Here is a 25,922-nt window from a genome sequence, read left to right as displayed (position 1 = left end):
CACATTTTTGAGGTTATTTTTATGCATTTATCTGAATAAATCTTGTTTTTTTTCTTTCTTCCTATTCACCACTAACTCCATCTTATTTCTAATTTACAAATATTTTCTGTTGATAATATGGATTTTGTTTTTTGTTTTACAGTTGTGTGGATGGTACTAGGCAGTTGGTTCTGTGATGACTGTAGCATGAGGCAGATGGTTTGATCAGGTTGGTAATTTTTAAAGTTGTTTTTCAGTTTCATTTTCTTGACTTAAAGTTGATGGTTATTTCTTCATTTTATGTGGATTGTTGATATTTTCTCATTAATTGAGATGTGGCGAACTTAGGTCATGTTGATGATTAGGCTGCAGTGGAAAGATGCCAGCCCATAAATATGTGATTTGATGGGTAGGCTGTGATTATGAAAAGTTTGATAATTTATGTAATTCACAAACGTAGTTTCCAGTTAATTCAAAATTATTTCTTCCTCAAGCCCCCATCTAGATTTGATTTTGGTATTATTCAAGGTCTAATTCCAATTTTCAGCTATCCATTTTATTTATTTATTTATTCATTCATAAATGGAGAGAACGGGGGTCACCCCAAATCTGTCTCCTTTACATATTTGTACAATACAATATTGAGATTAAAAAAAAGGAAAAAATAGTTATAATATTATTGATAATAATAAGAAAAATATAAATAGGAAAATTAATGTATAAGAAAAAGAAGGAAATGACAAAAAAATACAATAAGTACAAAAACTTGTAATCTGGTTGAAAAAGAGAAAAAGAAACTTGATAAATGCAAAATTGAAAAAAACAATGATTGAATCAAAATATGATCAGAACTTCTTATATAAATAATAACAAAATACTGTACCTCTCGCCCCAAACCATGTGCACAGCCACACCCATGCATCCAAAAGATATTGTTGACATCCACCTAAACCATACTAGCGTATAAAACTTTGCGGAATCTAGCACAAGAAAACCAGAAGACATCTAGTTGCCCCGTTAAATTATTGTAAATTCTCTGCATTCTACTCAGGGGAGAGTGATAGTTTCTTAGAATTCTGGAGTGGGGAACCATGAATGAAAAATCAGAATGTCGAGCCACAGGTGATACATATATATTAAACTTAGATAGTAAATGTGGTGCATCTATTTCATTATTCAGGAGACCAAATAGGAAAATGAGTGCTCTGACATCATGCCTTACTTTTGAAGATTTAATGTGAAATAAATTTCTCAGTGACTCAGTTGGAAAATCTAACGGACAATAGTAATTGAATTTCTTGTAAAGCATGGATCTCAAAAATTTATTTTGCAATCGCTCCAGTACACTAACTCTGTCTGCATGATATGGGCTCCATATCTCTGAAGCATATTCTAGCAGACTTCTCACAAGTGACTTGTAAATTAATATCAGAGGCAAGACATCATTAAAGGGTGAGCAGGTTCTCAGAATAAAACCCATTTGCTGATTTGCCCTAGTAGCTATCCAATCAATGTGTGTATTGAAAGAAAAATCAGAAGCAAATTGAACTCCAAGGTCCTTGAAGTATCTTACCTGCTCCAATGGACTGTCACTTATATGATACACATTTATTTGAGGGTTGAGTTGACGATTGAAACTCATGAATTTACATTTTGAAACATTAAACCTGAGTCCATTAGTCTCACACCAATGAAAAAAATTATTGATATCACCCTGTAAATAAAATGTATCATCAACATTCTTGATCTCCTTGAACAATAAATTTCACATCATCTGCATAAAGGAGACAGGAAGAATTCTTTATAACTGATGGAATGTCATTTATGTACAGGAGAAATAAGAGAGGCCCAAGGTTGGAGCCCTGAGGTACTCCCGATGAACATATGAATGATTTTGATTTAAAATTGAGAATTTCAACAAATTGCGTCCTGGACTGTAGATAACTCTGCAGAAGATTGACAAGGCTATCACTGAAACCCATCAGTCCAAGCTTTATCAACAATAGCCTATGGCTGATAGTGTCAAAAGCCTTGGACAAATCGGTATAAACAACATCTACACGACCTCCATTGTCCAGTACCTGGGATACTTCATCACTGAAGGTCATAAGATTAGTCACTGTTGAGTGACATGGTAAAAAGCCATGCTGCTCCTCTGCTATGACACTCCTGACCTGCATAAATATATTTGAATGTAGTATTTTTTCAAAAATTTTTGAGAAACAATTCAAAATTGAAATTGGCCTATAATTCATTATATCGGTTCTTTTACCAGATTTGAAAACAGGAGTAATTCTTGCAGTTTTCCACTTCTGGGGAAATTTACCAGTTTTCACTGCTAAATTCATGATAAACTTCAAAGGCATTATAAGAACTTCTGCGCAACCCTTGACAATGAAAGTTGGTATAGCATCAGGGCCCTCAGAGCACCCAGACCTTAGAGCTCTTATTGCAGTTAGAACCTCATTGGTAGAGATTACCCCAATTTTAACATCTAACACTGGCATCCCAGATGTCTCCGGTCTCTCCTCTTGCTCACCAGGGGTGTTAGGTGTATCAGCCTCATATACAGACTGAAAATATTCTGCAAACCCCTCAACAACGTTACAACCACTGTAGAACCACCCATTGAATGTCATTGATGACTCTGAAAAAGATGTTTTTCTCTTGGAATTAACATAATTCCAAAAGTTTTCAATATTGTTTGTTATGCCTGCCTGAATCCCTGCAATATAGTTGTCATGTGCAATGGTGATTCTAGCTTTAAGAGATGTACGCAGAGTCTTGAATAGGTTATCATGGTAAGGAGAATTTCGCCTTTTCCTTGCACATTTATTTTTAATTTTTAAATCAGAAATTATATCATTAGTGAACCATGGAGGGTACTTATTACTTTTTCTCTTAATCCTCACTTTTGGAATACATTCATCTAAGCAAAGGTAAAGTTTTCTATAAAATTCATCAACGGCACTATCAACATCAGTACAGCATAAGAGGGAGTCCCAACAACAGTCTCTGAGCAGGTAATAAAGCCCAAGATAATCAACTCTTGCAAAATTGTAACGGTACTCCTGAGAATCATCTACAAATAATTCGGAAGGATGGTCAATATATGAGACTTCAACACACAACGCGGGATGATGGCCATCTTCAGGGAGCATGGGATCGTCATTCTTAACAACATTTACAGGAAAATTACTTAAAACAAGGTCAAGTGTCCTACCAAGTTCATTTACTACAGAATTGAAAGAATTAAGATCATAAAAAGACATCAAGCTATTTAGTATTCTTACTTCAATTGAACCAGCTGCAAAATCATATTCATTGGAAATGATTTCAGGTAAATTAAAATCTCCAATTATCATGAGCCTACCGTCAAGCACACTACTAAGTGACTCGACATATTCTGCATATTGTAGGAAAATATTTGATTGGGTTGATGGGGGAAAATAAACCGCGCTAATGTAACAGAAATTATCATCTAACTTGACTTTAATTGCAACGGAATCATAGTGCACACTATCTCTAGACAATTCATTGCATAATTCAGGGTGTAAAGATCTTTTGACTGCAATCAGCACCCCACCTCCTCTCTGACCCCCACCCCTGTCACTCCGATAAACAGAATAGCGCTCATCGAAGAGTTCCGAGCTCACCATACCACTATGCAGCCAAGTTTCAGTCAACACAATTACATCATAGTCGGTGCTCAGTAAGGATGTGTGAAAGTGCAATGATTTGGTACGAAGTCCTCTAACATTCTGATAATAAATAGAATAATGAGAATTTGAAGACATACAAAAGAAAAACTAAAAAAAGAGAGAGAAGAAAATATGAAAAGTTTTAGATAAGATAATTTGTCAGATATCAAGCTAATGATATCTTATATCTATAGTAAAAAGTCAGTTCTAGCCACTCACAATCAATAAATTGATAACACGGACAATCAGAAAAATATAAGATCCGAAATTCAAAGTTAATCTATCGTTTATCAGCATTCCATAGATATAAGCTCAGATGATTTTTAACTAGCAGCTTTCTGCAATATTCATTCTCAATGAAAGACTGCTCAAAACAGATCAAGTATCATTATATCGAACAGAATATCATTATTTGATGTAATAAGCCTCAAATATGGTGATAACTTAAATATAAAGAGCATGTATAAACTATAAATAGATCCAGAAACAATTTTCAAATGAGAAGTTCTGATTAATAAATTTCTGAAGAACAATATGTAAATAGAAATATAATGTATGATAATACGATTAGCTCATACATGCAAGTACGTTCATTCACACATTCACAGTGTTCATTAATTAGTAGGTAGGCTACAACATTTTGTTACGCACTTGCATGTCTGGTATGAATTTTTTTTTTAATCTTGAAATTTGAAATGCATTGTTACTGTCAAAATGAAAAAATTGAAGCAAAAACAATTACACAGATACTTGGAACATGGAACAACGACACGATTTATCATTGATACAAAGTTCACTAATAAAATCTGAAATTGCTGGTGTGATTAATGAATATCGATATCACACATGAATGATAAAAATGTAGAGAGGTTCATTCAACTATAACTATTATATTATTTAACAGAATATTAAGTTCATTCAACTCAACACAGATTTTAATATATGTGCATCAACACTCTAAATTCACTCTTGCATATCGTAGATAACGAAATAATCTATCTTGAGGAACAGAATTATTATAATAACACCAACACAAAACTCTTCTATGCATAATAAAGGCTACATCAATAATAAACCGTATACTGTAGAGTGAGTTTTCAACTGAATAATAATCTGCTGACGTAAAGATGAATGAGCAAATAATACTAGTTCTCGAAGGAAGAAAGTATAAATTATATATATTTTTAAAATGTTTCTTCACCATTTAAATAAATAAGGAAAAGATAAATCTACACAGGATATAACCCTGAATCTACTCAAGCAGATTTAACCCCAGACTTTTCAGCATCCACAGCAACAATATCCAAATCCTTTTCGTCTCGAATAGTATAGACACGCCCCCCCGGAACAATCCTCACTTTAACATTTCCGCCTCTATCAACCTAAACATATTTCAAATTCAATAGTTTTTGCAGTTTCCTAGCCTCATTAAACAATTTCCTTCGCAGCATAGTCAATGACAAGTTAACAAAAATCTGTCGTTCCTCACCTTGAATACAAATGTGTGTTGTTGAGAAGCCTTTTACCTGGCGTCGTGCACCCAGCATAGCATGCGTGTGCGTTCGTCGCACAAACTTGACGATGATTGGGGGCGGCGCATTGACACGGCCCTTCAGCCGGTGGCAGAAGTCTATCGCCTCGGCCGTCACATTCACACCCGCTGCCACACACGTCTTCACCACTAAACCGGTCACGTCCTCCGCCTCCATCATCGGTATACCCTGGATCTCGACAGTATTCCTGCGTCCATACTGCTCTAAATCATCACACCTTAACGTTAAATCACTAACTTTCTGTTTCAAAGATTCATTCTCTGATTGTAGAGCCCTTATAATCTCCTGCTGTGTCTCAATCAATTTTTCCTGTTTCGATAACAGAGTAGAATTTGCATCTAATTTATCTTGACAAAATTTCAAAGAGTCCTTCAATACAGCTTGACCTTCTAAGATCTCGTTCCTTAAATCACTTAGTGCTTTTTTAAAGTCAATGATAGATGTCTCGGATACAGCCTCTCGCAAATCACAAGTTTCTGACACATGTTTCACCGGGGTCATGTCCACACTAGCACAACGGTTCTTACGAAATTTTGACAAGCATGCAGGACATCTCCATGTAGTTATAGTAAGTAATTTAAATTCATCGTCAGTTAACTCCTTACCTCCACCGGCATGAATACATTTACGGTGGAAAATTTTATCAAACTCTATTTTATCAAACTTTGCTTAAAACGAATGTGCCGACGAAGTAGGTAGATCTCTTCAGCCAATGTTGTCCTTCCTTGTTGACCGGTGACATGCAGTTTGATATTCTTAAACCTGACATGCCGGTGGTGTCTGTGGATTTTTCCAAATAATGTTTTACTTTTCTGCATGCTGGTGTAAAGTCTGCTTGATTTCATCCGGACATGACTGCGGTGGTTGTAGGTCCTTCTTGATACTGTCTTCCTTTTTTCTTGTATGTTGGTAAAAGGTTTGATGTAGGATTTTAGCCTAATATGACGGTGGTGTAGATAGATTCTTCCAGATATTCTTCTCCTTTCTTGAATTGTTTTGCTGCTTGTGTGTGGTCTTGACTTTATGCGGATTTTTGTTGTTCTAATGTTGTTTTCTGATTGTTTTTGATGAATACTGATTTGATGTGTTGCAGGTGATTTCTTTGGTGGATCGAAGATGCGGGCGGTCGGCGGTCCGTGCTGCTCTTCAACTCGGTGAGCAACGTCCTTGGACTCCTGGTGTTCTGCGCGCGGTGGTACGGGCTGTCCCTCGGCTTGGCGGGTGATGTCGTCCGGCTCCTCTCGGCGTTCTGTGGGGTGCGTTGCGACTTCAGTTTTGACATTCTTGGTAGGTTGGTCCTCCATACATGTGCCATGTTCACTTGTTTGTTTGACTTCCTCCTTAAGTATGTCTGCTTCCGCATGCATGGGCTCGATTACTGGTCCAATATTGATTTTAATTGTCTGATATTCCTCCTCGATTTGCCGTCCTAACATCCTGCTTTCCTCTGCTGCTTCCTTCAACTTTTGATCCATTTTCTCCAAATCTTGTTCATTTACTTTCCACATCTGTTGGATTTCTTTAATTAGTTCGTCATTTTCTTCCCTTATTATATTGTTTATTGCTTCCAGGAGGGCGTCTACCCAACATGGCGAGGTGGGTGTGTGGTTTTCAGTTGGCGGCGGAAATTCTGTGGTGTGAGGTGCGGACGTCCGGACCTCTGGAATGGCGGTGCATGGGCGTTTCTCCCGCGCGACATCTTCCATCTTTGAAATCGCTGATGTGGGCTCCAGGATGCGGTGTGGTTCTTCCATGATTTATTGAATGGTATAACAATGCAAGTGCAGTGAAACGAGTGCGAACATGTGAGGTTATGTGAAATGATTACAAATGAATGATGATCAAAAGTTGAAACAGTGTAGAAAATTCGTTCAAATGAAAGAATACAAAAGTGTGATTCAATAACATGTGTGATAAAAATGTGGATAAAATTAGCAATATAGTTAACATAAAACGGTGATAACATGCAAAAATAATGGATATTCAATAATGCAGGTATGCTTATTATAATTTATTATTCTTATTATTGTAAATATTTCGATCTTATAAGTTCCTGCCGTAATTATATTTAATTATATTTTATATTTTCCGTAAATTTTTATAAACTGCTTTGACATAGACCTAGTGCTCTTAAAATGATGTGACCTTTTCTTATGGTATTTCTCATACCTATGACTTATAATATGAGCAATATTTAAATGACAACAATAGTGAAATTCTGAGTTCGATTCTTTCTTTAAAAAATTCATCAATCGATAAATTTCTTTTGTTCAAAAATTGTGTATGGCATGTCTTGCTATTTTATATCTCAGTGAACAGTTGATATTAAATTCAAAGAAATTTACAATCATGAATTCCTCAAAAAGTTTTTCCATTGTCAGCACTGTAGTATACTGAACAACTATATAATCCTCGCAGTCGATTATCCACCTCATCAATGCCTAACACTTTGGGTGCCAAATTGTGTGGTGCTCTTCCTGGGGGAGTTACTATCACCTCCAAGGATAGGACGACACACATATAATGAATCTTGTGTGGAGTACAAAATAGTCCCATGTTACTAGCTAAATTGTGTAGTGCTGTATTTTAAATGCCCCATGTTGGGCGCCAAATTGTGTGGTGCTCTTCCTGGGGGAGTTACTATCGCCTCTAAGGATAGGACAACACACGTATAATGAATCTTGCACTGAGTCACCAGTATTGAGGTTAGAAATTTTTAAAATGTGTGCTTGGACAATAGTTAATACCAGACTGATTGAGTCACTACAAGATTCGATACAATCGTCCGAATTGCAGGAGGCATGAATACTCACTCACCCTTGATTCTTCTTATGACTGATTGTATAGTGATAAAATTTTTTTAAAATAGTGTAGCGGTTGCTAACCACTGAATACAGATATCTTAAAACTATTACCTGTGATGGAACAGCATATAAAATCATACAGGTCGAGCAAAAATCCTGATGTAGATAATTTACGGGACTGCATCTCTAATAAGTTCCGAAGGATTAAAATAGGGTACTAGGACCAGATATCGTTCGCAATATATTTCGAGAACAGAGTCTTATCGGGTTTTATGCTCTATTGTAGGAAATTATATGATCTCCAGCTGCATCTGCTATACAGTCAACGAATTCGCTCCTAAGTCGAAGTTGGTAACAGATAAGAGCTGATATATGAGCAGGTAAGGACAGGAAAAAGGTAATCTTGATCTGACCCCACCTACTACATCCACTTAGATCTGTTCCAATATTCAGGTTGATTCAATTATTCCAATGATCATACTTGATCGGTTCTTGATAATATAGAACGTGTCAGACACAATACGTGAAAGGCTTAAGAGATAATTGAATTCAGAAGACGAATTGACAGAATTGAAATATAATATAATAAAATATATGGTTTGACAGTGCAGATTCATAGCTAGGACTACAGGTTGAGAATAGTTCAACATTAACAAAATGATTAGAAGTGTGCTTGTACTCGCATGACCCCATGCATGATTCAACAGAACTCATAATTGACAAATTTACCAGTTTTTTGAAAAATAGTGAAAATAAATTATAAACGATTTTTAAAATTGCTCGGGTCGTGGTTCTGGCAGCGGAGGGTAGTTAACTACAAGTTCTTACAAATTCTATATCAGATAAAATCTAGGATCTTAATAATTATAAGCGCTTGTCGGCATGGCCATTACTTTAACAAAGAAAAATTTTATATTTTCTGCACTGTATTTCTCCCAAAGCGAAGATTGGGCCCCCAAAATATAAAACTCACGTGATTCCTCTCAACGGTCATGGTTCCTTTAGATCAAATTTGTTTAATCGGTGGTTGGTCCAGGCTTCGGTTTCAGCACGTGTGGAATTTCAATTAAATATCTCCTTCACCAAAATAATTAGGGAATAATTTAATTAGAATTTCTAGAATTATCGATTGATGAAATAAATTTATAAAATAACAAATAAAATACGGTAACCTAGAATATTGGCTCACAGATAAAATATACAAAAATCGAACAAAATTTCATTAATGGGTCTTTGGTAACTTTTCAGCAAGGTCTTAACGGTGAGGATTTCAAAGGGGAAGTGACTTATCTTCTTCTAAGCCTTCAGCTAGAACCTTTTCTCTGAGAATCTCTGTGTAATTAATTTGCATGAAAATTTGCAATTGGAAGAATGATTATGACGTAGGCATGACATCAGTGGCAAGCAGTGAAATATAATTCCTTTAATTACAATAATAACTTTATCTGTTTAATTTTTTAAATTGCTCAATTCTCCAGATACAGTTCCTCTATACAGTGTACATGCACTGGCATATATGATAAGGCAGGTTTGCTGTCTGATAACAGATTAACATAAATATGATGTTTTCAAACGATCATCCCTTTTGGTGCCATTTCTATGACATATGATTGGTTTAGACTTACCAAAGAGATTCATTCACCATGTGACTCAGTTGAATCAATAATTTATAATTCAATATTTCTATACAATTCCTATTATATTTGAAACTGTTATAATTAATTTTTGTTGCTCTTATAAGTAATGCAATATTCATGCTATGACCTAGTTCGTTACAATAACATTTGACATTTTAATGTAATTTCGTGAATAATAAATAAATTTTTAACAATAATACACACATTTTATTTTTCTATTTGAAATTCTTGGTCCTTTATCAATGGTTCTTAATCTTAGAAATAATATTATAGCTTGCATGAAAACCTGTCATGACATTTTATAATATATTGAGTCAGTCAGCTGTGTCTGAGCTGCTACAAAAACATCTGATTTGAACCAAACAAACGAGTTGTGACTGAAACCAAGAATAGCCAACTTATTCAAAAGGACTGTATGATCAACAGTATCGAATGCTTTAGAAAAATCAAATAGGGTGAGGATGGTGCATTTTCTTTGATCCATAGCTAACCTTATATCATCAGTGGCACGAAGCAGAGCTTCGTGAATGGAATTTCCTAAAGCCTGATTGAAAGTTATGAAGCTCACTATTGTTGTCTAGAAATTTCACAACTTGAGCATGATTGAGTCTTTCTAGCACTTTGGACAATGCAGGTAGAATACTGATTGGTCTAAAATCCTCAACTCTATTGGGTGATGGAATTTTTTTTAGAGGGCGAACCAGAGCAAACTCCCAGTTTTCAGGGAAACTGCCTTCTTCAAGTGACTTGTTGAAAATGTATGTAATGGTTGGTAAAACAACAAATAACATCTTCTTGATAAATTTAATAGGAATTTTGTCTACACTCATAGCATTACTATGAATACATTGAGTTGCTTTGAGTGTCTTCTTCTGAGATTGGATGGAAATGAAATTGATCAGTAATTGGTATATCTAAGTTTGTATCCTGCTCTTCAAGATCATTGAAATTATTAGCAATGACAACTTCGTCGCATTGGTTGGAGTGAGAAACGAAATGTTCATTTATATTGTTCAATGGTAAGTCAATTTGGGGATTCGATTTCTGTTTGCCAAGCCCGATTTCTTTTATTTCCTGCCAAAGTGATTTAGAGCCTTGTCTATTGTTCGTCATGAACGAATTCAAGTACCTGATCTTTGAGTTCCGTAATTCCTGTTCAACTCTATTTTTAAGGCTTCTATACTCCATCCACCTGTCCAAGTCAAATGTATTTGTAAATTTTCTATGTGCTTTGTCTCTACGTCCACACATCTTAATTATGTCTTCAGTCATCCACGGTACTCGTCATTTTCTATTGATCCTCCTTGTCACATAAGGTGCATGTTTGTCATACAAATTCAAAGTCAAATTCTCGAAAGTCTTGACCATGTCATCAACTGAGGGTAATGCTTCAATTTGATGCCATGGAGTCTGAGCCACATCAGTCAGGGAGGCGGCTTCATCAAAGTTTTTGAAGTCTCTATAAGTGATTATTTTCTGTTCTGGCTTAAGTATCTTATGGGAAAGTACACAGTTGATCAGTCAGGAAGGCGGCTTCATCAAAGTTTTTGAAGTCTCTATGAATGATTATTTTCTGTTCTGGCTTAGGTATCTTATGGGAAAGTACACAGTAGATCAAATCATGTCCAGAAGTAGCTGGGACTGGGATTTAGCCTGTTTCAACAACCTCGTTAGGATCACTAACAATGAGAAGGTCAATGAGTGTGTCTGATTCATTAGTATGATGAGTTGGATCTAGAGGTAAAATAGTCATGTTTAGGCATTGGAAAATTGTAGTCAGTTGAAAGTAGTCAAAGTTACGATTTGTCATGTTCAAGTCGGTGTTCATATCCCCCATAACTAGTATAAGGTTATAACAAGGCATAAGAGAAAGCAAGGCATTTTCGAAATCAGTAAAATGACCTATTTTTTGGCGGGCGATAACAGATACCAACGAGTAATTTATAAGTACTAGATAAGGATAATTCAGGTAGCATAAACCCTGGTCTGGAACAATACTCTTGTTAGGATGTGATTAAAACTTTTGTTTTGATACTATCTTTCACATAAATGGCTACACCCCCACAAGCTTCATTCAATCTATCATTACGGAGGAGATTATATCCAGGTAATGCAACAAAATTTGATGGAATACTAGGCTTCAAAAATGATTAGGAAATCCCAATTGTATTGAAGTCCTGAAAACGGAAGATTGCTCTGAGTTCATCAATGTGGCAGCTGAGAGATTGGACGTTAAGGTGAGCAGCCTTGAAAAGTTTTTTTGAAAGAGTGGAGCTTATTTGCTAGAAACATACCTGCTTAATTATTACTATTATTGAAATTATCATACTCACTTGAGGGCGAGCGAGCTGACATGTCAGTGAGAGGCATCATGGAAGCAGCATACCAACCGTGAACCGACCTCAGAACGACACATGACGGGGAAATTGGGGATGAAACTAATAACACTTAACCTAAATAGAAGTCTCTTGATTCGAGTGCATTCTGCATGCCTTGACAGATATATAGGAAGAGAACTATTGGATTGAAATTTTGATTTAATATATATAATTTCCAGGTAATTTCGGCTGTAGATACGATGATACTTCATAACAAAAGAATACCACTTCAATTCCTCTTCACAAAGTAAAGATGAGCTCCCCCTTCAAAGAATATCGTATCAACTTTTCTGTCCCGCTTAAAAACAACAAATCACTATTGATAACCTCTCCTTTTTTGGAATTATTCAGGTTATTAAACAGCATCACTAGAAGACATTATTAAACTGCTCTTGTATTTCGTGTTCAAGACCATATCCATATTTCGTCTTTAGTCATTACGTGGTATTCTCATTTATCCCTTTCAGAGCAATCTGGTCGGTCTTCTACTATGTATCAAAATATCTATGTAGTGCTCCATTCTCCTCATATCTATAATATATATATATGTAGGAATCTTCTTTCTCTGTTTTGGAAAACCGCACTCCGATTATTTTCCGTGGCTCTTTTTCACAGATGGCGCCCTTTTTTTGTACTTTTGGAAAAAAGAAAACTCATATTTACGAGTAGAACGTGAAAAGCGTTCGATCAAGTGGTGGCCTATATCCGCTGTTAGCCGGATGAACAGTAGCAAGCAACTCACTGCGATTGCACTCCTCCTTATTTGACCAGCAACATACCGTACCGCCTCTTGGACGCATCAACATCAATAACGGCGATTGCTCACCACAAGTGATAGCTCCCATTTCGAAACTTCGAACAATTTACTTATTTCAATTCATATTTCGAACAATTCATAAAGATCACTCGTAGGTGTGAAAACTACGTTTGAGAATGTCTTATTGAATACAAATACAATGCATGTTCATCCAGCGAATTTGTATTGTAAATGGATGATTTTAATTCCACAACTAGATCACAATTGTACGGATTTCCCAATCTTGTATGGATAGGCTTACTATACTGATTGATATTGTACTTTTACCATGCATTCAAGTATTTGGATCAACTTTTTCATGTGGTGCCATAATGAATGTGATGGACTCCTTTTTTCATGAATGACTTAGTATCCTAAGTGACTCATCCATCACATAAGGAGGAACCATAACATCACTATAAATTAGCATTTAATATGAGGAATAAAAATATAGTCTTGACAAATGTTGTATATGTTAAAATAGAAAATCAAAACAGAAAATAGAAAATGTAGATTAAAATCTACATTGATTGAAATTGAAATACTCTGATAAGATATGAATTTCATTTCGTTGGTTTGAGGAGTCAAAATTGAATGATTTGTTGCTTAGGGATACGTAGTCGTGCTTTTCTAATTCCCTTGTGCAGTGAAGCAATGAATTTATAGGCCAAAAAAGTTTGAGAGGTCTGACAGTGCATTTTGATACCGATACAAAACTAAATTAATTGAAATGAATTACTAGGTCTCAGACAGAAAAAAAGAAAAATATCTGCCACCAATGGTGTTATCAATCAAAGATAAGACGATAAGACGATAATGACTAGAAAGGCTAAGATTATGACTAACAATTTGAAATGAAAATCAATTTCCCAATTATTTAATAAATCAATAATATTGTATGAATTTGAGTTTAGGTTCTATATAAACAACGCTTGTTGGCAATATCAATAACGATCAAGCCGAGCATCTACAATTTGATCAGATACACGCTGGCAAAATAATTGCATCTAGGTAGCATTCGTTAAGATGAGGACAAGAGGGTTTTGTATATTCATAGCATGCAAAATAAAGGATATGAATGTTTGAATAATATGTATAAATGTTTATTAATATATGTGAGCAAATATAAAATACAAAGACATAATAAAAAATAAAAAGGAAGTAAGGCCTAATTTTTCTAAGCGCATAGATACATTCTGTACACTCGAGCCGAATCTGACTGTTCACCAATCAGAGCACAATATTTGTTCGGTGCTGGAAGGTATTTGATTCAAAATCTCCGCGTGGTCTTTATTACAATTATAAAAAATTGTAATTGTTGTAGAATGTACGGAACAATGTTATTAAAATAAAATAATAGTTAAGGATGAAAATATTTAATTTTAAGATAGTGATATGCTCTAGTAATATGGACTATTTGACAGTATTAAATTGTGTCATCACAGATTATTGCGATATATATATATATATATATATATATATATATATATATATATATATATATATATTGTGGAGTACTTCTTGGGGGAGTTACTATCGCCTCCAAGGCTAGGTCGACACACGTATAATGAATCTTGCACTGAGTCACCAGTATTGAGGTTAGAAAATCGAAGATGCGTGCGTGAACATAAGTGAACACCAGACTGATTGAGTCACTACAAGATTCGATACAATCGTCTGAATCGCGGGAGGCATAAACACTCGCTCACCCTTGATTCTTCTTATGACTGATTGTATAATGATAAAACTTTCAGAGGTAGTGTAGCGGTCGCTAAACACTGAATACAAATATCTTAAAACTATTACCTGTGATGAAACAGCATATAAAATCATACAGGTAGATAATCCATGGGACTGCGTCTCTAATAAGTTCCGAAGTATTAAGATAGGGTACTAAGGACCAGAGATCGTTCGTTATATACTTCGAGAACAGAGTCTTGTCGGGCTTTATGCTCTATTGTAGGGAATTATATCATCTCCAGCTGCATCTGCCATACAGTCGAAAAATTCACTCCCAAGCCGAAGTTGGTAACAGATAAAAGCCGATATATGAGCAGGTAAGAACAGATAATAGGTAATCTTGATCTGACCCCACACACTACATCCACTTGGATCTGTTCCAATATCCAGGTTGATTCAATTATTCCAACGATCATACTTGATCGGTTCTTGATAATATAGAACGTGTCAGACACAATACGTGAAAGGCTTAAGAAATAATTGAATTCAGAAGACGAATTGACAGAATTGAAATATAATATAATAAAATATATGGTTTGACAGTGCAGATCCAGAGCTAGGACTACAGGTTGAGAATAGTTCAACATTAACAAAATGATTAGAAGTGTGCTTGTACTTGCATGACACCATGCATGATTCAACAGAACTCATAATTGACAAATTTAACAGTTTTTTGAAATAATGAAAACAAATCATAAAAGATTTTTAAAATTACTCAGGTCGTGGTTCTGGCAGCGGAGGATAGTTAATCAACTACAAGTTCTTATAAATTCTATACCAGATAAAATCTAGGATCTTAATAGTTATAAGCGCTTGTCGGCGTGGCCATTACTTTAACAAAGAAAATTTTATATTTTCTGCACTGTATTCTCTTTCAAAGCGTAGATTGGGGCCCCAAAATATGAAACTCACGTGAATCCTCTTGGCGCTTTAGATCAAATTTTGTATGATCGGTGGCTGGTCCAGGCTTCGGTCTTAGCACATGTGGAATTTTAATTAAATATTTCCTTCACCAATAAATTAGGGAATAATTAGATTAGAATTTCTAGAATAATCGATTGATGAACAAATTTACAAAATAATAGATAAATTAGCCTAATATATTGGCTCACAGATAAAAAGTACAAAAAAATCTAACAAAATTTCACTAATAGGTCTTTGGTAACTTTTAACAAGGTCTTAACGGTGAGGATTTTAAAAAAGAAATGTCTTGCCTTCTTCTAAGCCTTTGGCTAAAATCTTTTTCTGTGAATCTCTGTGTAATTAATTTGCATGAAAATCTGCCATTGGTGAATGATTATGACATAGGCATGACGTCAGTGGCAAGCAGTAAAGTATAATTCCTTTGATTACAATAATAACTTAATTTGTAAAATTTTTTAAATTGCTTAATTCTCTAGATACAGTTCCCCTATACAGTGTACATGAACTAGCTCAATATAATATGATAAGGCAAGTTTGCTGGCTGATAACAGATTAACATATGATGTTTTCAAACGATAATCCCTTTTGGTGCCATTTATATGACATATGATTGGCTTAGACTTGCCAAAGAGATTCATTCACCATGTGACTCAGTTGAATCAATAATTTATGATTCAATATTTCTATACAACTCTCATTATATTCGAAACTGTTATAATTAATTTTTGCTGCTCTTATCAGTGATACAATATTCATGCTATGACCTAGTTCGTTATAACAACATTCATCATTATAATGTAATTTCGTGAGTGATAAATAATTTTAACAATAATACATACATTTCATTTTTCTATTTTAAACTCTTTATCCTTTTTCAATAGTTCTTTATTTTAGAAATAATGCTATAGCTTGCATGAAAACCTGGCATGACATTTATAATATATTGAGTCAGTCAGCTGTGTCTTATACAAAACATCTGATCAATTGTAAACAAAAGTGTAACCTCCAAAAGTTCAATGAGCAATTCATAAATGATTTGTACTTAATTTGCAAAATAATTATAATTTTATTAAATAATTCTTTGGAAAAAAATGCGTAGTACAGAGCGGGACTCTTATTTTATACTCAGCTGTTGATAAGGAAGCCTTATCGCTCGGGTGCTAACTGTTCGTTTGGCAAATCTTTCATTTTATAAGGGTAATTATAATTTTTCTAGTTAATTCTCTCCTTTCATGAGATTTACTCAAAAAAATCATCACAATATATATATATATATATATATATATATATATAATATATATATATATATATATATATATATATTATATATATATATATGAGAATTGAATATATATATATATATATATATATATATATATATATATATTGTGATGATTTTTTTTGAGTAAATCTCATGAAATCTCAATATATATATATATATATATATTATATATATATATATATGAGAATTGAATGTTAAATTATATATCACTATTTGAAACTATTGAATATGCTCAGTTAATGTATTCAAAGATCAGTAAATAAGAATATATTTTATATTAAAATATAAATATTTTATATTTGAAGTATCAAATATTATTGGAATATTGAAGTATGAAATTCTAATTTGATAAGCAGAAGCGTGTCAAATAATTGAGCCATAGTAATCTGTAAATGTATGCCGATACAAAAATCATGAAAGTTATTGATTGATCCTATTAAGCAGAACAAGAGTTTTAATTGAGTGATCTGTGATATTTTTCTTGTATATTTTCTCATATTATATTTGCTTTTATTGTTTCATATATTATTTTTTGCGCGTTGATTCCATTGTAATTATATATTTGTTGATTGAATGGTGTTCTTTTCATTTTTAATCCTGCCTTCATGCATGACCAATCTTGTACTAGTATTTTTCATTATCATTATTGACAAATTAATAGAAGTATCAACCAACTGTATTCTTCATCGAATAAATTGGATAAATCATCGATATACAATACCGATCATTAAATCTTCAGAAATAATACGTTCTCAAGATTCAAAATTCAAAAATTTTTTGACCAATCTTGTACTAGTATTTTTCATTATCATTATTGACAAATTAATAGAAGTATCAACCAACTGTATTCTTCATCGAATAAATTGGATAAATCATCGATATACAATACCGATCATTAAATCTTCAGAAATAATACGTTCTCAAGATTCATTTAAATGGTTCAATCCATTCACTGAAATCAAATTAACTGAAATACAAGGACATAGTATTAGGTCGAAGCATTGCTACAGCCTCTTCAACATTTATAATTTCGGAGCCGGTCAATCCAGCAGTAAAGATTGCCGATTGACAAAGCAGCAGCAGTTTGCAGCGATTGATAGCAGATTTTGGTATAAGCTCATCGAAGAGCTGGTAAGAATTGTATGCTATTTTTATTACAGCAAGTGCCAAAATATCAAAAATATTCAAATATCTCATGCTTTACCTACAGACTGCCAGCTGGGCACATGTAACCCCAAAATAACGTTACAGAGGATATCAAATGGTTTTCTGGATTTTCATTGATCATTGTTTCATTTCATGCAGGTTTCAAGTGACTGAAATATTGACTTGTACTTCCAATTCGAGATTCACAATTGATTTCGATGTAGGTCATTTTCCAGATACTATTAAGATCTTTGAAGCATTTCATTGAAATCATGACAATTTGATTCAAGTAGGCAGATATTATCGATCATTTTAGATAGAGCAATATCTTTAAGTGCTTTCGATTGTTGAAGTGATTCATATTGAGATTCAGCTAAACTTCTGTGAAACTATAAAGGTTACAGGCGATTGATTGATGCCAGACTGTCAGAATGCTTAATGGAAGTTACACAAAAGTTTGGGAAGATCCCATCAGAGTCGATTCCAGATAATAGGCGTTGTACTCAAGTCTTCAAGGTACTACTGTATTCCATTTATGATAATCGAGCCCACGCGTTCACAGTTTCCCGAGCTCATTCATCATCTATGAATGAAATTGGAAACCAATAACAGTTCAATACTGAGGAAATCACACATTTTAATTAAGCTATTGCATCCCAGACTGCCACTACTCATTTTTCTGACCAAGCAAAGTGAGATCTAAGATTCAAGTCGATGGTTTGGCATTTCTCTTAATGTTTGAATGTTTAAATTTTTATATGTTGTAAGGGTTTTTTTTCTTATAAAATGATAGAAATTCAACGATTGACTCACCTCAGGGCCTCCTTGACATTATTATTTGCTTGAATTGGGTGGTAGATAAAATAGGCTATTGTAGGTGAGCCAGAACTTAACCTTACCAGATAATATAAATAATACTGCTCGCTTGAAATGCTCACAGAGACCAGAACACTTGTATCGAATATGTAGCTTATTATTTGTTTGAAGCAATTGGGCCAATATTCAATAGGAATATTTGACTCAACAAACAAGTTGGTACAAGAAAATTTTTACTAATGAGTATCATGTACGACCTCTCTTTTTTTAGATAAATTTAACTGCTTGACTCAAAAACTAGTGGCCACTAAATCTATTACTTACGTGCCCTTCGTCTAATTTTTGTTTGGGATTGAAATTAACTTTTTACTTTCCTTGCCCTATTACCATAGGTAAGGAAAGTATTGCTTCACGAAAAAAATTAAGGTACCCAAATTTCTATACGTTTCAAGGTCCCCTGAGTCCATAAAAGTGGTTTTTGGGTATTGGTCTTTTTGGGTATTGGTCTGTGTGTGTGTGTGTGTGTGTGTGTGTGGTGTGTGTGTGTGTGTGTGTGTGTGTGTGTACGATATCTCATCTCCCAATTTACGGAATGACTTGAAATTTGAAACTTGAGGTCCTTACACTATAAGGATCTGACACGAACAATTTCGATCAAATGCAATTCAAGATGGCGGCTATAATGGCGAAAATGTTGTCAAAACAGGGTTTTTCGCGATTTTCTCAAAAACGGCTCCGACGATTTTGATTAAATTCATACCTGAAATAGTCATTGATAAGCTCTATCAACTGCCACAAAACCCATATCTGTAAAAATTTCAGGAGCTCCGCCTCATCTATGCAAAGTTGGATTTTAGATTCCCAATTATAAGGCTTTAGATACAATTTAAACAAAAAAATTCAAGTGGAAAAGATTGACAATGAAAATCTCTACAAATGTTCAATAACATTTTCACCCAAAATTGAAAATAAGCTCGAAATTCAAGAAAATGTGATTATCCAATTGCAATCTGTTGGCAACTGTTGATTCTATTAAATGATTCACTATGAAGAGATAGCAGACCTCGCATGTCTCCAGCGTTATTGTCCTGTCACCAGCTGTTTCAGATCTTTGTTTATAAGTAGACTTGTGATGCGCGAGAGCACTAGTCAGGTGATCAATTTTCATAACGGCAAGGAAAGTTGTGTGAGTGCGCCACACCAGATTTTTCTTTTTTGCTTCAATTCAACGTGTTGGGCTAGCCTACTAACTTTACATTCGCGATAGATTATAGAGCAAACTAAATTTAACTTGGATTTTACTTTTTATATCATTTGAGTTCCTACTTTTTTTAGCTCCAACTATAATTTACATTGAGAAAAACAGATAAAACATTTAAAAAATAGTTGAGATCAATTACGCATCACAGTCAGTCAGGAATCAATCGGCACAAGACAGAACAGAGTGTCACCCATCTTTCTCGTTCATCCCTCAAGGTTCAGCTGACTTTTGAATTACCAACCAATGATAATATAACTATGTTATGAATTTGTCATTTTAGTTGTGACGATCATGATATTAATTATTTTTCTAGCCCATTAAGTTCACAAATTGCCTTTCAATTAACAAATATCATTATTATTACTTTCCAATTGGTCACTCTAAATCGATTCGTGACGTCATCAAGTTGACGGCCTCTGGCGGCCTATTCAAACTATTGTTTATTAGCTAATGAGACGTCCTTTTCTGAACTGTATCTTTACAATGTTTATAATTATGTTTATATGTTAATATGTTGCACATTTACGGCAAAACGCGGTAATAGATTTTCATGAAATTTAACAGGTATGTTCCTTTTTAAATTGCGCGTCGACGAATATACAAGGTTTTTGGAAATTTTGCATTTCAAGGATAATATAAAAGGAAAAAGGAGCCTCCTTCATACGTCAATATTAGAGTGAAAATCAGACTATAGAATTATTCATAATAACAATCTGCTGTCGAGTTGACTCTAAATCGTATTCCATGACGCATGCAATTCAATATCTCAATGTAACTTGGTAAAAAATTAGCAGCTGTGTAGACTATAAATTGCATGCCTCATTGAATGCAATTTTTATGCACTATTAAATAGGATGCATTAAAGCCTATTCTTAACCTCTGTTCCACTAAACTCAACCCATCTCTCCCTGGGATGTCCGCGATCTCTTCTTAGTGTTTCCTGATGATCGCTTTCTCGGAAAGGGGATAAACTAACTCAAACAGCCTCAGATAGGACCGGAAAATAGATAACTAGTATAGTAAAATATGATAATAATTAATGTGATGAATTTGAGAACAAAAACCTCTCTTATCTGCTCATGGGCCGTATGAGCTTGTGTAAGAAACAGACTCTGTGCGAAAATGTTATAAACACAATTCCTGAAAAACCAAAACAAATATGGAATAAATAGCTTCTATATAGGTCCTAGGTACTCACTAGGAAATCACTGTACTTCAAATCTGAACTGACTGACTCACTCGAGACATGTATCTCATGATATAAGCTTATATTACAATTTATTATATATTTCTTGAAAGATAAGACCAAATTGCTGATGGAAGAGAAGAGAAAACTTAAAAATCTTTTAAATCCATTTTTCCCTTCTTCTCAGGATTCATAAGATAGAATACATGGGGATTGTCACTATAGTCTATTGGTAAGTTGATGACAGTTAATTAATATAGTATGGGTGATATGAGATAATGTGAATCTGAGGTATTATCTTGTCATTTTATAGTTTATCATCTTGCAAGAGCATTCAAGTAGTGTTGTTGTTCACTATAATAAAATGGTACAAGTGGAGTCTGTGTACAGTCATGGAATAAAAAAACTACAAAGAAGCAGGTTTGGTTGTGAGCCTGATGTTCCACATCACCAGAATTTATATCCATGCCAGAATTTATAAATATATTGCAACATCATGTCCAGTTTAATGGACCAAGACCAAAAATATTCTGTTCCAGGTGCGACTCATCATTACAATTCTTACATATATACAGAACTTTACGTTTGTACAATAAAATAAGCCACTGCATTGAACCGTTTGCTGACCGTTTCCAAACCTTTAAGAAATCCTGTGATCTAGCATATCGCTCTATAGCTGACTCATGATTGATAAATAATTATACTAAACTCCCTCATTTCTTTTTTTCTCTCTTCTGAAGTCCTATTTTTCCTCTATTCTCTATTAACTTTATTTTATTTTTATTATTAGTTTTATCTCATTCTTCTATTATCATTAGTTTATTTTTTTTCATTTCGCCTCATTTCGCCTCTTCTTATCATATTAGTATTCAAAAATTGTGTTTACTATTCTCTTTTATTTTTTCATTCTTATTTTGCATCAAATATTATGTATCTAAGCTAGTTGATGTCAATAAGGATTGTGGCGAATCATCTGATTGCCACCTGTGTTGTTCTCAACTAGCATAGTTTGTTTATCACTTGTAACAGTTTTATATTCATATTAATTTATAAAAAGTTCAATTTTGTCATTCAAATATTAAAATTAATTCATCATTCATTTAGTCCCATTTAATCAATTTCAACATGGGAATCATCAAATTAAATTCCTATATTGGTGACCTCGACGATTGAAAATCAAGAATTTTCACTATAGGCTCTTCATGGATTTATTCTGTGAGATTTTGTATGTGAATAAATAAATCACTCCTGTGATGTTTAATCGATTCCTGTGATAATCACAGCTCGTTTCTGTGATTATTTTCGATGAAGGAATGAATATTGAAGGAGATGAAAAAGATCCTTCTTTATTGAGGATTGAGAATGTAAACTTCTGAAACCGTGAACAACAGCAAAGTGTATCTCTCCTATATTTTTTCGAAAAACTCTTGAACATCAAGTCATGAGGAACAATCATGAGAAAAAGTGTCATATTCAGTCAATACCTGCACTGCGGGTATTATATTATATTGGAGTTTCTGCCAGACTTTTTGAGCAGAGCAGCTATTGATTTGTTTTGCTACTAAGTGAAAAGTTTATATGGAATTTAATCGCGGAAACGAGGCAAACCCAACTTACAAAAGAACGGCTCATGGATAATTTGCCGCTTTGAGCTTTGTCTTTCTTCTTGTCTTTCCCATCGCTGCTCCATTCTTCCATCTCTGCTTCTCCTAAGCAGGGTGCAGCAGCTACTCCATTGTCCTAGTTCGACTCCTGTTAAATGGAGTGTGCCCAGCTGTCCCACTAAAGCACACTATTCTCTTTTCTATTTTCCTCATTTTTACATCTCTGTTCTCTGGGTTCTCATCTATATTCTATCCTTCTCTCTGATGCACAAACAATTTTTACATGGTTTTTTACAAGCCTTCGATCAGATGGTACACTGCCTTTTGAATGCTTCTATTCTCTTTCCTCTCCTCGCTGCCGCCTATTCCCTCTCATCTATTTTCTCTTTCCTGTACCACAATCATTTATCTCATTCTTCTTTCTAATTCCAGTATTCTCTCTTTTTTCCAAATTCTCCTTTATTCTCAACTAACATTCCCTTCTATCTCCTTCCTTCCTGCTCTGTTCATTATATTCACCCTATTCATTTATTTTTTTCTCTCTATATTATTTTATATAGAAATATATTATTATATATTATCTCTATTTCTCTCTATCTAATATTCATGATATTTATATTATGTATCCCCTCTTAGTAATTTCAATCCTTCTTAACACTTCTCAAAGCTCCATATCGAACAATTTTTCCTCCAATTGTCCTCAAATCGTCCTCATCAAACTCTTCAGTTTCAATCATTTCTGCCATATACCAGATAATTAGAATACATGATATGATTCTAATCAGTTTTAATATCCATGTTGTTAATAACAAGCCATTCTATGATAGGTTTCAATACAATATGTTCAGCAGAAGTGTCACATTACTTATCCAAACATTTCCTTTTCTTTTCTCCATTCTTCAACTTTTTTAGAATCAATTCATTCCTCCTCTCCTCTCCTCTTCCTCCAATGATTCCATATTCACTCAATAGTTTTCTTTTATGAATCTTCTGTTTTTCCTCCTTCATATTTCCTCCTGGTTGCACACTCAAGAGTGCTTTGATCTGAAGTGTATCCACTAACATACTGCTCTATCAAAACTAGCTTCAATCATTGGATCTTCAGCTAGCTCATTTTCATTCAAACCCAGATATAGCTGTCCCTCTCACCTCTTTTTATTGTCATTCTCGCCCAATTTCCTTTTCTTCCCGTTTTCTTCTCCATTCTTTCAATTTCTCAATTTCCCTTTTATGTCCTTTTCCGTATTCTTCCGCATCGAAACAAGCATTTTCCCTTGTGATAGCGATCTATTTTGTTCGAAATTCATTCTACATTGCTCTAGCGACCGGTAGATATGAATATGTAATAGTTATTTGTATATATAGAGTGAAAAATACTGTTTTTTTTCTCCCTGAGGGGGAAGTTTGATCCCCGAGGCGAAACCGAGGGTAACAATTTTTTCCAAATGAACGATGCATTTTTTTATCGGCCTCGCCTGTAATCCACTGTAGTACCGTACTGAAATATTACATGTCTTCGATTAAATGAGGGTGATTCATGCAGGAGAATAATATAATATTGTATATTTGTGTCACTCTTACCTTGTGATGGTAGTGACAAGAGTCTAAACAGACACCTGAATTTGACATGAACGCTGCGTTCAGATTGCCATCAGAGACAGTCTTTGCTCCCGCGTTCCGACGCCAGTCTTCCAGATCCACTGCTTCATCACTGTTCAACATAAACTGCTATCAGCAAACACAAACAACACCCAAACTATCCAAGTTGATGGAAAATGTTGATATATATGTTCTTGTATCTTTTTTGATAATTGTGAATTTATTTGAATCTTGTTCAAGCTTAAAGTAAATTGAACTGAAAAATATTGTAATTTTCGATAATAATAACGCATCACCATAGATGAATAACCTGTGGTTTGGACCCCACCTAAAACTTCAGGTTCATTCATCTCTCATTATCATCTGCTTCATCCCTCACGCACAAGCCTAGAGCTTATTTGGGTTTCATCCTCAGCAGAAAAAAAAACGGTTGAATATCAACCACCTCTAGGCCCTTCAAGAGTGTTCTACTGCCCTATATAAAATGGCGCGTGTTGCAGTCGGGATCAGTTGAGAAACTACAGCGGGATCGTTCGTTATTTACAGTTATTCATTTTAGTGACAGTTATTCTTATACAGTTATTTTTACTAGTTAGTGACTTAACGTATACGCTTGTGATATTTCTGTGTAATTTATTAGGTAGTTTATCAGTTTATAGTTGTGCCTAGTTTTACTCCCGTGTGTTATGGGTAGCCTAATAGAGCTAATCAATATAAATCGCCTCAAGTGCTTTATTAGTGTAGAAACCCGCAACAGTATTGTTAATGTCATTTTTACAAACTTCACCTTATTCAATTTTGGATAGAACTGAATGAAAAATACTTCTCAATAGAGAGGAATCTTTACAGCAATATGAGAGAAAACTTTCGTGTTGTGAAAGGTTCAATGGAGGTGTTCACATTTTTCGAAACGAAAGAGATCGAACATCAAAGCGTAACAAAATTGGCCTTTTCGCGAGTCGGCTTCACTTTGTACAGAAATTTCAAGTATATCTTTGAATATTTTCTTCGCCCCACGGTGAAAGTTGTCTGTAATAATACGCTGAAAGCTCCCATTGCAAGGTGATGCTTTGAAGAAGATGGATAGAGACCATTATTGGTATGAGGCAACGTAATAACGCCAGAAGTGAACGAGATGCTCAAGCCCCGCCTTACGCCCGATTCAATATGTTATTTCCACGACGCTGTAAAGCACGACTCGCCTCGAGAAGTGCCAACTTATTCTAGCTCACATGATCCTGACAGCCCCAAGGCTCTCCAATTAATTCAATACTCCACACAGTCATGAACTAGATGGTTATGTACTTGATTTTGATTATTTTTATTGAGTTTCAGCGGAAGATCTGAAAATTATATCAATATGAAGTTATGATTTATTGTAATCAAATGAGTTGAATATTGATTCTCACGAATCAATATTCCAGATTTCAATGAAAATGGAAAATTTCATTCGAGATAAATGAATACCAATTATTCCAATATCCAATGATTCTTGATGAATCTCGAGTCAAATTCT

At 34.4% G+C, this 25,922-nt stretch overlaps 1 protein-coding gene and 1 long non-coding RNA gene across 2 annotated transcripts in view; one reads left to right on the top strand and one right to left on the bottom strand.

Annotated features, from left to right (window-relative positions):
- LOC111046415 (muscarinic acetylcholine receptor DM1) overlaps positions 1-25,922 on the bottom strand; it is a 147,481-nt gene that overhangs the window by 48,297 nt on the left and 73,262 nt on the right. The window contains exon 4 of the mRNA XM_039431927.1: positions 24,389-24,518. Within this exon, the coding sequence (XP_039287861.1) occupies positions 24,389-24,518 (130 nt within the window). The remainder of the gene's footprint in view (positions 1-24,388; positions 24,519-25,922) is intronic.
- On the top strand, positions 97-7,097 carry LOC120352404. The gene is made up of 3 exons (XR_005571826.1): positions 97-208; positions 6,327-6,520; positions 6,805-7,097. It is a non-coding gene; the product is annotated as an uncharacterized LOC120352404 (long non-coding RNA).

Source organism: Nilaparvata lugens, chromosome 7, assembly GCF_014356525.2.
Source record: "Nilaparvata lugens isolate BPH chromosome 7, ASM1435652v1, whole genome shotgun sequence".
Taxonomy (NCBI): domain Eukaryota; kingdom Metazoa; phylum Arthropoda; class Insecta; order Hemiptera; family Delphacidae; genus Nilaparvata; species Nilaparvata lugens.
The sequence above is the reverse complement of the archived record's forward strand: the minus strand, read 5'-3'. Positions and strand labels throughout refer to the sequence as shown.